Source organism: Nannobrachium achirus (assembly GCF_963921795.1).
Source record: "Nannobrachium achirus genome assembly, chromosome: 6".
NCBI lineage: Eukaryota > Metazoa > Chordata > Actinopteri > Myctophiformes > Myctophidae > Nannobrachium > Nannobrachium achirus.
In genome coordinates, this window is record NC_137815.1 from 51,976,292 (window position 1) to 51,991,696 (window position 15,405).

The 15,405-nt window shown below is 44.9% G+C and overlaps 1 protein-coding gene across 1 annotated transcript in view; it reads right to left on the reverse strand.

Annotated features, from left to right (window-relative positions):
• Nucleotides 1-15,405, reverse strand: part of cacna1sa (calcium channel, voltage-dependent, L type, alpha 1S subunit, a) — a gene marked incomplete at both ends in the record, with an annotated part of 52,486 nt that overhangs the window by 25,316 nt on the left and 11,765 nt on the right. The window contains 24 exons of the mRNA XM_080728275.1: nt 459-660; nt 1,489-1,635; nt 2,171-2,223; nt 2,941-3,048; nt 3,147-3,234; nt 3,851-3,957; nt 4,209-4,268; nt 4,585-4,714; nt 5,386-5,518; nt 5,684-5,753; nt 5,947-6,049; nt 6,472-6,586; nt 6,764-6,884; nt 7,504-7,593; nt 7,715-7,832; nt 8,206-8,431; nt 9,071-9,231; nt 10,220-10,301; nt 11,059-11,204; nt 11,450-11,553; nt 11,944-12,149; nt 14,009-14,161; nt 14,841-14,983; nt 15,286-15,405. The exon at nt 15,286-15,405 is cut by the window's right edge and continues 20 nt beyond it. Coding sequence (XP_080584401.1) covers nt 459-660; nt 1,489-1,635; nt 2,171-2,223; nt 2,941-3,048; nt 3,147-3,234; nt 3,851-3,957; nt 4,209-4,268; nt 4,585-4,714; nt 5,386-5,518; nt 5,684-5,753; nt 5,947-6,049; nt 6,472-6,586; nt 6,764-6,884; nt 7,504-7,593; nt 7,715-7,832; nt 8,206-8,431; nt 9,071-9,231; nt 10,220-10,301; nt 11,059-11,204; nt 11,450-11,553; nt 11,944-12,149; nt 14,009-14,161; nt 14,841-14,983; nt 15,286-15,405 — 2,986 coding nt within the window. The remainder of the gene's footprint in view (nt 1-458; nt 661-1,488; nt 1,636-2,170; nt 2,224-2,940; nt 3,049-3,146; nt 3,235-3,850; nt 3,958-4,208; nt 4,269-4,584; nt 4,715-5,385; nt 5,519-5,683; nt 5,754-5,946; nt 6,050-6,471; nt 6,587-6,763; nt 6,885-7,503; nt 7,594-7,714; nt 7,833-8,205; nt 8,432-9,070; nt 9,232-10,219; nt 10,302-11,058; nt 11,205-11,449; nt 11,554-11,943; nt 12,150-14,008; nt 14,162-14,840; nt 14,984-15,285) is intronic.

Genomic DNA, 15,405 nt, shown 5'->3' on the forward strand with positions numbered 1-15,405 from the left:
AGACATGGACCCTCACAGTGGAGTCAGTACTGTTTTATGGGGCTGAGACATGGACCCTCACAGTGGAGACAGGAACATTTTCATTCTAGTCTCTAGAATGCTATGAAAAACTATATGCTATGAATGGCACTTGATGTCACATGGGCCGACCACATCAGAAACGTGGCCCTCTACAGGCCTCCCACGGGTCACAGACAAGGTCAGAGAAGGATGAGGCTGGAAGGGCACTGCGTCAGGCACCCGTAACTGGTGACGAGCAAACTGACACTGTGGGAGCCAACCCAGAGAACAGCTAAGAATGGAAAGAGGTGCACCACCTACGTATAGAAGAACACAGTGCGGTGCGACAACGGAACCATAACACAGGGCTTCAGACGGCACACTAGGGATGGGACGATAATCATAACGCAGAGATTTAGATTCATCATCAAATTATACACGTTGCAACGCAGTCTCACCTGGTTCTTGTCCAGCTCACAGTTCTTGTACTCCTGCTCACCCTGCTCCTGGAAGGTGACGATGACGAAGCCCACAAAGATGTTCATCATGAAGAAGGCGATGAGGATGAGGTAGATGATGAAGAAGATGGAGATGGCCACACGGTTGTTGTACACCGGACCCGTGTCCTCCATGTTGGAGTCTATGGCTTTGTACAGTAACCTACGCACACACACACGCACACACTGGTTGGTATAATTGAGGACATCAACAGGAAAATGGTCCTCATAATGTCTATTTCGCAAATTCAGCTATACTTGAGGACATTTGAGAACTGATTATATAAGCTTTCTGTAAAATAGTGCCTAAATAAAGTGACTAAAGGTGTGGTTACTTTCGATAAGCACAAACTGACGTGCAATTCTCTGATATGAGCGTATCGCAGGTGTTCCTAATTTTTAACCGTAGTTACCGCCCACAGTCCAAAGTTTACCAAGAAAGTTCCAAAAGCCCATCCTGGCTTTATACAATAATGCGCACACACGCACGCACGCACGCACGCACGCGCGCACACACACACACACACACACACACACACACACACACACACACACACACACACACACACACACACACACACACACACACACACACACACACACACACACACACACACACACACACACACACACACACACACACACACACACACACACTGCTTCTTAACCTTATGTTCTTAGTCAAACAGATTGAGTAAATCCTTCTTTTTTTTTTACTTATTTTATGGTCTCTCCTTTTATGATTTCAATGCCTCTTTTTAAATGTTTCTGTTGTTTATAATGTGACTACGAGTTATAGAAATTTATAATTTTGCTCACATTTTGTGGTATTTTGCCCCATATTATTTTGCCCCATATTATGGCAGTTCTGGGTGCAAGAGTAATTGTGTTCACAACACAACACAACACAACACAACACAACACAACACAACACAACACAACACATTAACACAACACAACACAACACAACACAACAGTGTGTGTCTATTACTTGGGCCATCCTTCGAAGGTAGATATGGTGAACAGAGCCAGCATGCCATTCAGGATGTTGTCAAAGTTGAGCTCAGAGTTGATCCACTCTCTCTTCCTGAGCTCCATCTCATGTAGCGCCCCCTCTTGGTACTTTATATACCAACCCCTGAGAGAGACATGCACACATTTAACATCCAAATTTGAGTTCACGTTCAACAAGTTATTCCCCCCCCCCAAATTGTAAGTCTAGAGCTGGAAAAATAGGCGATCTACAAACTCACAGCGTGTTGCACAGCAACTTGTTGTGAGCTTGTAGATCGGCTATTTTTCGACACAACACCAGCACACGACAGTGTAAATCAGGCATACAACTCTGACCATATCTAATCCCTATCTTCTAAATGTCCAATCCCAAAACTAAACCCAACCTGAATCTTTTCCTAATCGTAAACCTGTCTCTAACAATATTTTTTCAACCATAAAACAACCCTGTTTCTTGTGAGGTCTGCAGGGAAAATGCTTCCTCACAACATCTATTTCTCATATTATACTATATAGGCATATACTTGTGGGGACCTTTGGTCCTCACAAGTGTAGTAAACTAGTAATACAACACACTCACACACGTACGCACACACATTATGCTGAAAGAATATTGTGTTGTAACTTGATTGATATAAATATGAGTTCATTGTTCATACTTGCATGTTTCCTCAGTCATCTGGTCGGGATCAGTGCACGCATAGAACTTGCCCTGGAGAAGAGGAGAACAGCACGACCCAGTGTTAGTCCTGCAGCACTGCATGGGCAACAACAAGGCTGGGCTCATGTACAGTATGTGCTACTCACTGTTCAGGGACGTGCAGAGAATGGTAGAGGGGCAGGGACAGACCTTTTAAAAAATAGCTGATCACAACGCGTCGCTCTCTCTGTGACGCCTGATTATGGATCCCACTGGGAAAGATGGATGGAAACGGCATAGAGCGCTCGTTTTCGTCAGCGTCGGCAGGTTAGCTACTCACGTCACAGTTATTGTCCACGACATTGCAAGCGGCGCGAAGGCCAGCGGACCTTGGTCCTCTTCACGCCCGAGCGCCGCAGGCGCGAGTGCCCGCGAAGAGCGGGCCAGGGCCACGCGGCCGGCGGAGCGCCGCGTGAGTTACGAAGCCGTGGTGAATGCAATCGTTCTATTTATGCCCAGGCCATAAGACCTGGGCAAGCGCATGATAAACGCAATGATAATTGGGTTTTGGTGCACCTCGCGCGGTCCAAGTGACTACAACGGAGCGCTCCCTAAGTCCGGTTCAGCCAATCACAAGCTTCAAAAATTAGTCCGGGGCGTGGTTATCCATCTTTCCCAGTGGGATCCATAATCACGCCTCTGTGACGTGTTGTGAGCTTGTAGATCTGCTATTTTCGCTGAACGACACCGCACTCAACTAAGTATAATTTAATAGTGCTGCTATCTCACCTTGAAGAGCTGGACTCCGATACAGGCGAACATGAAGTCCAGCAGCATGGTGACCAGCACAATGTTCCCTATGGTCTTTATGGCCACAAACACACACTGGACCACGTGCTACACAGAGAGGAAGAATCACATCATCTTTAATGTTCTATGGTATGAATGTTACATATAATATAATGCATGAGATTTGATTCATTGAGTCAACTCACTTTCAGGCCCTTGGCTCTGTTGATGGCCCTGAGAGGCCTGAGAACCCTCAACACCCTGAGAATCTTCACCACCGAGATGGCACTGGACCTATAAACACAGGCAGGGGCGTCAAACCAAATTCTGGGCCCTGGGTACAAGGATTCACTGCGGGCCCCCCATGAATGTTAACTATTGAAAAATAGCAGATATACAAGCTCACAGCGCGGCACCGAGTGCCGCGCTGCAAGCTTGTAGATCTGCTATTTTTGAAAAATCGTGAAAATGTGTGCCAAGAAACCTATGTTTCCATGTCGGTGATGCTCAAACTTTTTCATGTGAAGGACCCCCCCATCTCAAAATATTTAGTTCCAGGGAACCCCCAGAAGCAAAATTTGAGTTACAAATGTTCACTTAAAAAATACATATATTCAAAGATTTGCGCACATTTTCACGACTTTTCAAAAATAGCAGATCTACAAGCTCGCAGCGCGGCACTCGGTGCCGCGCTGTGAGCTTGTATATCTTCTATTTTTCAATAGCTAAAGTTACTAGGGCCCCTCCACCTTGGGCCCTGGTAACTCAGTCCCACTTTCCTACCCCTTGTGACGCCCCTGAACACAGGACACAATATTCACTGTAAGCGATATAGAACGAGGCACAGACGAATTGCAAAGGCCCGATCTACTTTAGTTTTGTATGTGCGTGCGTGCGCTCCAGTACTTACTCCATGCCCATGGAGAGCAGAGACACACTGACCACCAACAGGTCCAGGATGTTGAAGGAGTTCCGGCAGAAAGAGCCTGTGTGCAGAATGGCTCCATAAGTGGTCATCTGGAACAAAAAAGAGGCAAAGTACCACACAGGCTCTGAGCATAATCAGACATAACTCTCATCTCTCATCGCTGAACCTAACTTCTAAATGTCTAATCCTAACCTCAACCTGAATCTTTTCCTAATTGTAAACCTGTCTCTAAACATCTTTGAATGTGTGGAAATCAATCATACTTATGTGTCATGTTTACTGTGTGTGACATGTTTGCTGTATGTGGGCAGCGTACACTGATGTAAAAGGATGTTCTTACCTTGAGCACAATCTCCGCTGTGAAGACTGAAGTGAACACTATATCAGCATAGGCCAGGACCTACAGTATGCATATTCATCAAGAAATAAACTGAATGTAAGATGGAGTCAACATTTGTATCTTCTAAATAAATATCTACTTACGTACTGTAAGGCCTACAATACATACATACATACAATACATACATGTAGATGCGAGCTCCTTCACTCTCTAAAGCCACTTAATAAAATAGCCAATATACAAGCCCACGGCTTGTAGATCTGCTATTTTCGGCTTATAGACCTAGTTGGCAATTCAATTTTTTAAACCTTCAGCTATAAAGATGTGCCCAAACATAGGACAGGACATAAATGTGGTCAGGCAGATGGCTGGGCACCTGGTTGCGGAAGGACATGGGGTCGATGGGGTCCTCTGCAGCCAGAGAGACGGAGGACAGAAGGATGAAGAGGAGGATGATGTTGGTGAAGGTGGTGGCATTGATGATGCGGTGGCACAGCTTGCGGAATCTGCACAGGGAGAGAGTTTTCTGGTTCAAACTCATACTGGGAACTCCCTTTGCTACATCAGGTTTATTTACGACCGGACCAGGAAAAATATTAAAAAGCTCAGAAAATACTTTTACTCTTAGTATTAACATATTATAATATTGGTTCTCCTCAGAACAAACCATTGCTGGAAACAGATACTGTACATATCTGTGTGTCTTTTACGAAACACGACCCAGTGCAAAGTTCATGTCAACCTCTGCTATCATCACCATACAGGGATGTGTCTCTGTTATCATCAGCACCATAAAGACGCTATGAGATGACCTTACATGAAAGTTATATAGCATTTGTTTAGGGTTTTATATAAAGTGTTTTTACTGAATAGGTGCTTGGTCTACCTATGTCCTTTTTCTTAGAGTACTATTTCTATGCATTTGATGTATTGATATTGATGTATTGATTACCTTGCTTATTGTAAATCGCTCTGGATTAAGAGCGTCTGCTAAATGCCTAAATTGTAAATTGTATCATCAGCACCATATAGGAATGCTATCATCAGTACAATACAGATGTTATCATCAGTACCATACAGGGATGTGTCTCTGCTATCATCAGTAACATACAGATGCTATCACTCAGGGATGCTATCATCAGTACAATGCAGATGCTATCATCAGCACCCTGCTCACTTGTTTTGCGGGCCGAAGATGAAGAAGGAGGAGGCCTCTGGCATAGGCACCGCCTCCTCCTTCAGCTGCAGGTCTGCCATTGGACGAGGTCTGGGGCTCTCTGGGATCTCCGGGTCCTCCTCCTCATCGTCCCCTGAGCAGTGGTGCACAGTAAACAAAGTGCATTTACTTGCGAGAGCTGCACTTAAGTCATGTTTGAAAACTCAATTGCATTCCTTGGCTTTCGATGATCCGTCACTTTCATACGACAGACTGAGTATAAATTAAACCAGGGCTGAAGCAGACAGCAGGTCTTTACCGGGGAAGTCGTCAGGAGGGAAGGGGTCTTTGATCTCATTCACGTTGGACTCAAACTCGTCGATCTTGAGCTGCGGAGACGAAAGTGGAACATGTGGGTTCGAAGCAACACATGTGCATGTGTGTGTGTGTGTGTGTGTGTGTGTGTGTGTGTGTGTGTGTGTGCATGTGTGTGTGTGTGTGTGTGTGTGTGTGTGTGTGTGTGTGTGTGTGTGTGTGTGTGTGTGTGTGTGTGTGTGTGTGTGTGTGTGTGTGTGTGTGTACCTTGGCGGTGGTGGGCATGATTTCGATCCCCTTGGCCCGCTGCTCAGCTAACTTCTTGGCCAGCATGGCTTTCTCCTCTGCCGCCTTGTCTGGCATATTGGCCCTGGGTGGCACAAAAATGTAATAAACAAAGAAATACATGAATGAATGAATAAATCAAAACATGATGGTACAAACAAGACAAAATAGAGGCATGCAATTTCAATATATTTACGATTAATTAATCGTTAAAGGCATATTGGTAAGATCGCCCCCCATCCCCCAGCCGGCAGACAGAGGCATCCCTGCAAAACAGTGGAATGTCAACAGTGAAACAAAACCAAAATACAGCCAGTGGGATATGTATTTCAGCTGGAAAACACCCCAGCATAATATAGTGGCTGATAGAGGGATTATTTTATTATAATTATTTTGGCTCAAAAATACCAAGTTACCAGAGTGTGTGTTTGTCTTTGGTGATACTCAAAGGTCCTCCATTGTGTGTTTGTTCTCTCACTAACCTCGTGCATGAGCTTTTCATCTTACCTGAGCGCCTTCTTGCGTTCCTTCTCCTCTGCTTTCTCCTTCTGGGCGGAGGTCAGAGACTCTGCCTCGGCCAAGTTATCCACAGCAATGGCAAGGAACACATTCAGTAGGATGACTGAACAGTTAAGGTTCAGGACAAGTTACAGTATCAACAGAACCACATTGAGTAGGATGACTGATGAACAGTAACATTTTAACAACAATCAACAGATTCAGCAGGATGACTGAACAGTTAAAGTTGACTGAAAAAACAACAATAACAACAAAACACAGGTAACACTTGAGAGGATACAGTTTCCACACACAAAGGCAATGATGAAGTAGATGCTGACCAGGATGCCAGGCATACTGGGCCCTCCATGAGCCATGATGCCGTCATACATGATGGTGTTCCAGTCCTCCCCTGTCAGGATCTGACACACGCACGCACGCACAGATTTACAACATCTTTATTTGCGTTCACATTCAACAAGAAATTCTTGCACACGAACCATCTCAACAACAAGTATTTCTGAACAGAATTTAGCCAATTCCTTAGCTCTCAGCTTGGGCTTTCCTGCAATCTGCAGATTTCTCACAACTGATTTATGGACTTTACTGAGGCTTCCAAATATGAATACATATTAATACATACAGTTTACATTTGTAACCAAGCTATACGATAGGACATTCTTACAACGTTGGTATTTTGGAATTTGGTAAGGAGGAATGCCTCTTCCAGGCCGTGGTTGAATGTCCATCACATTTGAAACAGTTTGTTTTATCACACTGTCAGAGCTGGTATGTGGACTTCACGTCTGCTATGCAATTACAATACCGGTGGTTCTCAAACGTTTTAATTTCAAGGACCACCATAACTCTGAGAGGGTACAAATGTAGCACTATGGACATGATATCCACACTGTGTGTGAGCACTATGGGCATGATATACAAAGTGCTAGCTTCAGCTCAAAAAGGTGTTCTCTGTGAACATGGCCCCCTTATACAGTATAAGACCCTATTTCAACCAATCGTTTTGTCCAGTGAGTGTACCTGGAAGACACTGATGAGGGCCTGGGGGAAGCTGTCAAAGGTGCTGCGAGGTTTGACCTTGTCGGGGAAGTTGAACTTTCCTCCAAACACCTGCATGCCCAGCAGAAAGAAGATGACCATGAACGCATGTACATACATATACAGATAATGTAGGTATATGGCAGGTATATATTGTATGTACTGTATGTATGTACAGGCGTATACATCATACCTGCATGCCCAGCAGAGAGAAGATGACGATGAACAGGAAGAGCAACAGCAGCAGGCAGGCGATGGAACGCACCGAGTTGAGCAACGACGCCACCAGGTTACTGAGAGGTGTCCAGTGTCTATAACATATACAGTATATCCAGCAGGTTACTGAGAACTGTCCAGTATCTATATAACATATAGTCGTTGTTGGATGGAAACCTTGTACGTATCTCCAAGTTTCAAATGTGTACTTTCGCCAAGTAAAGCCCTGCTTCATCATACAAGGCCGCTCTGCAAGCACACAACGCCTCGCACCGCCTTGTGCTAGCAGATCAGCTGTTTTCACTAGTTTAAATAATTTTTAAAATGATAAATGCAAAACGAACGGTTTTGGACATACAGTACAAGGTTTCCACCCGACACCGACAATATACTGCATATCAACCAGGTATACTGGAGAGAGATGTCCAGTATCAACATTTGCATGTCAAAAAGAACAACACTGCTTACTTGGTGACTTTGAGCAGCCTCAGCAGGCGGATGCAGCGCAGCACGGAGATGCCCATGACGGACATGACGTCCATGTCCACCAGGATGAGCTCCAGGACGCCGGTGGTCACCACGAAGCAGTCGAAGCGGTTGAACAGAGACATGAAGTAAGTGGGCAGGCCCAGGGCGTACATCTTCATGAACATCTCAATGGCAAACATGGAGAGCAGAAACTTGTTGGCGTTGTCTGGTGGGTGGGGGGACAAACACCATTTGTACACTCTCAGAGTTACACACCTGTAAGGGTCAATTTGGTTCCATTTGTACACTCTTGAGAGTTACACACTCATAAGGGTCCATTTGGCTCCATTTGGTTCACTCTCAGAGTGAAGTGAACATTGAACATCTGACCTTGACAGTTAAGGTGGCTACCTTGTAATTCACCCTTTGTTAGCCTTCTGGTTGGTCCCTGACTGACCAACCAGCAGGCTCTATCTACCTTGTCCCGCCCTGGTTCCGCCTTTTTTATGTTGAATTTGCTAAAACATAATCTTTGGAGAAATAAAAACATTTAAAAACATGCTGAGTCACTATATTGCCACTGAGCAGCTCCATTTTACTAAAACCAAGTTTGAAATTAGAATTAAACGCATAGAATAACAATACGAAGCAACTGAATTACAATGGTAGTGAATGGAGTGTCCCACCAAATGTCCCACCAAGACACATCAACCAATGGGTGTGGTCCTACCTTGCCAGTGTGTGTGTGTGTGTGTGTGTGTGCGTGCGTGCGTGCGTGCGTGCGTGCGTGCGTGCGTGCGTGCGTGCGTGCATGTGTGTGTGTGTGAGTGTGTGTCTACCTTGCCAGTGTGCGTGCCTACAGTACCTTGCCAGTTGGTGAGCCTCTGGGACTGCTGGTGGTGTTCGGTGGAGATGGCCAAGGTGTTGAAGAACACCAGCAGGATGACCCACCAGTAGAACTTCTTGGACTTGACGTACCCGTAACACTTACGCCTGAGGAAGCGGTTCCATTTACGAGCCTTTTTACTGCGCAGAGGGGACACAGTTTTGAATGACTGATTGAATTTTTTTTTTTTTTTGTTTTTTTTACAATTTTTATTGGATGTACTTTACATTACATGTAATGTTATGTAATCCTTTTTTTCTGACTGATTGAATATTGTATCCACAAGGATCCACAAGGATGACACAAAACGTTTCCATTGTGGTCCATTGTACTCAATTAATCAGGCAAACATTGGCCTATAATACATACTGTATCGGTAAAAGCTGCAGTGGTAGCAAAAGGTATATTTTGTTGCTGTCAGGAAGAAACCTCTTATCTCCACATTTATTATATTCACTTTCTGTTTATTGGGGGCTCGCTGAAAGGTGAGACCAGTATGGTCTCTCAAATCTTTATAGACCAAGTTTATTCTCCTCAAAAAAATTACAGACAGTACAAAGGCAGGGCCTTTTAGCCAATGAGGAGCAGCGTTCTTGGTGACATCACCACCAACAAGTGCATTTTTTTCCCCCCATAAATAATTGCCCCACACAATTTCGAAATACAGTATGAGGTTTCCACCCGACAGAGGCTATTTACAGAAAAAAGAGGAGTGTCACTTAAAGGAGTAGTTCACCCCCAAAATGACTTTTTTTCTATTGATTACTTATGCCATGGAGACTTGAGTTCAATTATATTTTTAGTTTTTTGTCGCATTACTAAGATAATAATTTGATTACAATAAATGTACCCCCATTGATTCCGGATGGGGACCCAAATGCATTTTTTTCAATATTATTGAACTCAATCCTCCATACCGGTTGTAATCAATAGAAAAAATGTCATTTTGGGGGTGAACTACTTCTTTAATGCATGTTTTTTATTCATTATCCAAATCTACAAAGTATCTATAGTATCTAGTAAAAGTTTTAAAATAATTGTAGTGGAGTAAAAGTACAACATTTCCCTTTGAGATGTAATAGAAGTACAGTATACACACTAGTAGCAGATGTAGTAGTATGTACTAACTAGTAGTAGACGATCATCTGCATGTAGGTCATCTTACTGACACTGAGCTCCTCTGAGCCGCCGTCCTCCAAAGGAAGCAGGCCTAACAGAGAACACACACACAATATGCACGCGCACACACACACACACACACACACACACACGCACACGCACACGCACACGCACACACACGCACACGCACACGCACACACATACAGTATGCACGCACACACACACACGCACGCACACAATTATGACAACATCCCCTGAGGGTTAATTCATACATGATTCTTTTTCGTTGCTCAGCTAAAATAAAAGTAATGTTTCCCAGTGTCATGTCCATGTGTCAGAGCACACATGAGAAAATATCTGGTGTGGTAAGTCTTTTACAGCTGTGGTGTAAAAGGGTGTATCCTATACTCATACTGTAGGGGGCTACTGTATTACCGTCTGACACCTCATCCGCACTGCACGCGAGCGAGCGACGCAATGTCCAGCGAAATACTGTCCCCATATGGAGCGTCGGCCATTGCGTTGCGACGTAGCCTGAACCAATCAAATACATAAATAATAATGAAATGTGTATGGGGGGCGGGACATGGCCATTTACATTTATGGACATCGCACAAAAACTTGCTCAAATAGAGACTCTGCGAGCAAAAACAGGAGGAGTGGATGATGACGCATCGTGCCACGACGTCGCTCGCGGTAGGTCAGGACGTCCTCATTGAAACACACGTATTTCATCGCTCGCGTCGCATCGCTCATGTCGCATCGCGTGCAGTGCGGATGAGCTGTCAGAAAATGCACAAAATCACTGCATATAATACTAGACAGTCTAATGTGTCTAATGTGTTCACCTTGTCCCTCCTGGTCGTTGTCCAGCACCTCAGCCTGGGTGATCCACTCCATGTAGCCCTTCAGGTCTTCATCCAGCTGCTGCGTCTCTCTGAGCATCTGGTACTCTCCTCGAGCCGTAACCTTCTCTCTCTCCTTAGTGAACTCACTGATGTTTAACACAGAGAGACTTAGCCTTCTCTCTCCTCAGTGGCCTCAATGATGTTAGACACAACACAAAGAGAGACTAAACATGCTACATTATTTACCATCCCGTCACAACTTTCTTCTTATGACCCCAAAAACTCCCATACCCGCTGAGCACACCCAGAACCAGGTGTTATGAATCAATGTGTTCCCATACCCGCTGAGCACACCCAGAACCAGGTGTTATGAATCAATGTGTTCCCATACCCGCTGAGCACACCCAGAACCAGGTTGAGCACGAAGTAGGAGCCGACCAGGATGAGGGTAGTGAAGAAGATCCAAGGCCACTCCATTCCGATAGCATCATTAACCTGACACGCACACATACACACACACACACACGCACTGATTTAGAGAAAGCTTGGCATAATCTGTTTTACTACTAGACCGGAGTCCTCTTCGGGCACTGGCCTACTTGGGGACCTGACTTGCTTGGAATTGCTGTACCCGGGTACAGCGAGTACATATTATGAGTAATCAGTGCAGTGCCTGTTACCACAGTACTAACTAGAACTGCACTCTGTTGAGGTGCCGACTTGGGCCTTGTGCACAAGTAGGCCATGTATGGCAGCTGCCATCTTTACACACCTACCCAGTAGACTGGGATAAACAGCTACCCAGTAGAGGACATCTGTCCAGTCACACCTACCCAGACAGCTATAAACATCTACCGTACCTTGTAGACTGGGATAAACACCTACCCAGTAGAGGACATCGGTCCAGCCCTGTGTGGTGATGCACTGGTACACAGTGAGCATGGAGAAGCCCAGGTTGTCAAAGTGAGTGATGCCGTTGTTGGGACCGGGCCAGCCGAGTCGACACTCTGTGCCGTTGATGGTGCAACGGCGGCCATTTCCTGCCTGGGCGCAAGGAGACGGCCTTTCATTCTCCACCGTGGCGATGATGTCTGAGGTCCAAGAGAGGAAACAACAGTGGTTAGGCCAAACATCTAAGAATGCACGCACCAGGGTTATTATATTAAAAATCGCACCCGTGCGAAGTGAGCAGTGCAAACTAATCCATCTGACCATCTGCATGCTGACATCACTGATACTACAAAGTTTCGCCGCCATGGTCTGTCTGCATGCTACTCTGACGTCATAGTACTGACATCACAGACTGGCCTGGACTCGGAACACCATGTATGGGCATAAACGGGCACTCCAACATTACTTCTGAGACTCCTACATTCAATCCCTTACATACTGTGCACATGTGCACACCCCCCGGGCACAGGACTAGTTTGAAGTGTCTGGGATATGGGACAATAACCATAATCTGTGCAAGTGTGGTTACTATCTCAGATCAAAGGTAATATTCAGCTCATATGAGTTTGAACAGTCTATCAAAGACAATACTGTCCATGACGTCATCATAGCACGGACCAATCAAAGGCTGTGAACAGTGCAAATTATTTTTTTAAACATATTTTAAGCTTATGTGAGCTATGTGTTACCTGAGACCTGTGACAATAACCACAATCTCTGCAAGTGTGGTTACTATCTCAGACCAAAGGTAATATTCAGCTTGTATGAGTTTGAATAGCCTATAACTGTTGAGCTGTCCCTCTTAATTTTTCCTATCCTCCCTCTCTGTTTTAGAATTTTTCTCCTGTCTGTCTGTCTGTCTGTCTGTCTGTCTGTCTGTCTGTCTGTTGGCTGTCCCTCTTTCTGTTGTTCCTGTTTTAAACCTAGTTTTGTCTTCTTCAGAAGGCTGTACTGTCCATGACGTCAACATAGCACGGACCAATCAAAGGGCCGTGAACAGTGTTAATTGTTTTGTTAAACATGCTTTAAGCTTATGTGGGCTATGAGACCTGAGACCTGTGACAATAACCACAATCTGTGCAAGTGTGGTTACTATCTCAGATGAGTTGAATTTTTGATTGGTCCGTGCTGACGTCATGATTGTGGTTATAACACGGACCAATCAAACTAGAACTGCACTCTGTCGAGGTGCCAACTTGCGGTTCACGTACAAGCAGGCGTACAAGCAGGCCACACATGGCCTACTTGTGCGCAAGCAGAGCGCGCCACGAGGTGTGTGCTGCTGGCCTCATTGGATGTTAATGAAGACATTACCAAGAACGCTCTTATATACCACATTCTGCTGACATCACCAGGAATGCTGGTCCCTCATTCGCTGTTAATGATGATATACTGACATACATACATACATTCCCACTCCCCCACTGAACTCAATGCTGGACTTTTTTTTAGTCTGGATTGACAGACATGCATACCTACAGTACATACATACTCCCAGATTGTATCAGTGTCAGTGTATCGGTGTCAGTGTATCTGTCGTGTATCTGTTATCCCAGTGTTATTTATATTAGGTCGCACTTGTTGATGGTGACGTCACCAAGAATGCTCGCCCCTTGCTGAATGCTGGCTACGGGCATACACACAGACACACACACACAGATACAGATACGCAACAGAAATACTGAACACAGTACATGTATATAAGCAGTACTGTATATATTTATGGTAGCAGGTCTAATATTTCATACTTGTTCCTATATGGTAGCAGGTCTAATAGTACATCCTATATGGTAGCTGGTCTAATAGTACATACTTGTTCCTATATGGTAGCAGGTCTATTAGTACATACTTGTTCCTATATGGTAGCAGGTCTAATAGTACATACTTGTTCCTATATGGTAGCAGGTCTAATAGTACATACTTGTTCCTATATGGTAGCAGGTCTAATAGTACATACTTGTTCCTAATCCTATATGGTAGCAGGTCTAATAGTACATACTTGTTCCTATATGGTAGCAGGTTTTGTGCATCTTGCACTTGAACAGCTCCAGGCCCATAATGGAATAGATGGTGACCATGAAGAAAACCAACAGGGCAATGTGGAACAGAGGCAGCATGGACTTCAAGATAGAGTTCATCACCACCTGCAGGCCTGGAGTGGAACAACAACAACATCATCAGTCATTGGCGCGTGATTATGGATCCTACTGGGAAAGATGGATAACCATGCCCCGGACTCATTTTTGAAGCTTGTGATTGGCTGAACCGGACATAGGGAGCGCTCCGTTGTAGTCACTTGGACCGCGCGAGGTGCACCAAAACCCAATTATCATTGCGTTTATCGTGCGCTTGCCCAGGCCTTACGGCCTGGGCATAAATAGAATGATTGCATTCACCACAGCTTCGTAACTCGCGCGGCCGGCCCGCTCTTCGCGGGCACTCGCGCCTGCGGCGCTCGGGCACGAAGAGCAGGACCAAGGTCCGCTGGCCTTCGCGCCACTTGCAATGTCGTGGACAATAACTGTGACGTCAGTAGCTAACCTGCCGACGCTGACGAAAACGAGCGCTCTAAGCCGTTTCCATCCATCTTTCCCAGTAAGATCCATAATCAGGCGTCATTGACATAGAATCATCCTGTAGCATATCCTGGCTGTGAACTGAACTGATACTGAACTGATACGATTAAATTCAACAAAATAAACTCATTAAGAAAAAAAAAACTAAATACAAATGGTTTCACTCCAGGCTGAGTACTATTATCATGACTTTATTATATTATTAATATATCTAACGGGCTTGAAGTCTGAAATGCACAAGTTAAAAGGTCATACTGGGGACCCCAGAGACGAGTCGCAGAGGTCTCAGCACTCTGAAGGCTCGCAGGGCTTTCATGTCGAACCCTCCTCCGGACGATTCCACCGGTGTCTCCACTCCACTGAGGTGGTTGATGGCATCTACGATCACTGTGAACAGACTAAACACACAGGAGATGGAAGACTTTATGGATCCACGATCGGAAACTGATCATCCACAGATAGAACAGAAAATATGAAGTCATCGGGTGGAAACCTTTTATTTGCAAAACCGTTACTTTTGAGGAAATGTTCCTGTGTTCCAATGGATCCAATGAAGTTAATTAGCTCTTGTAAATACTTTTCATTGGTTATCAAAGCAATAAGCTGCAGGAGGCCGTGGTTGAATGCTGGCTCCCCAGAACAGGGATGTTAAGAGTTCTAGTGGTTAAACAACAATAAAGCAATGAATGACTTCACTCACCCGACTGATACGCATACAAAGTCCAATATGTTCCAGCAGTTGCGCAAATAGGCGTCGTCGTGGAAGAGAAAGCCATACGCTACTATCTTCAGAAAACACTCTATGCTGAAGATGATGAGG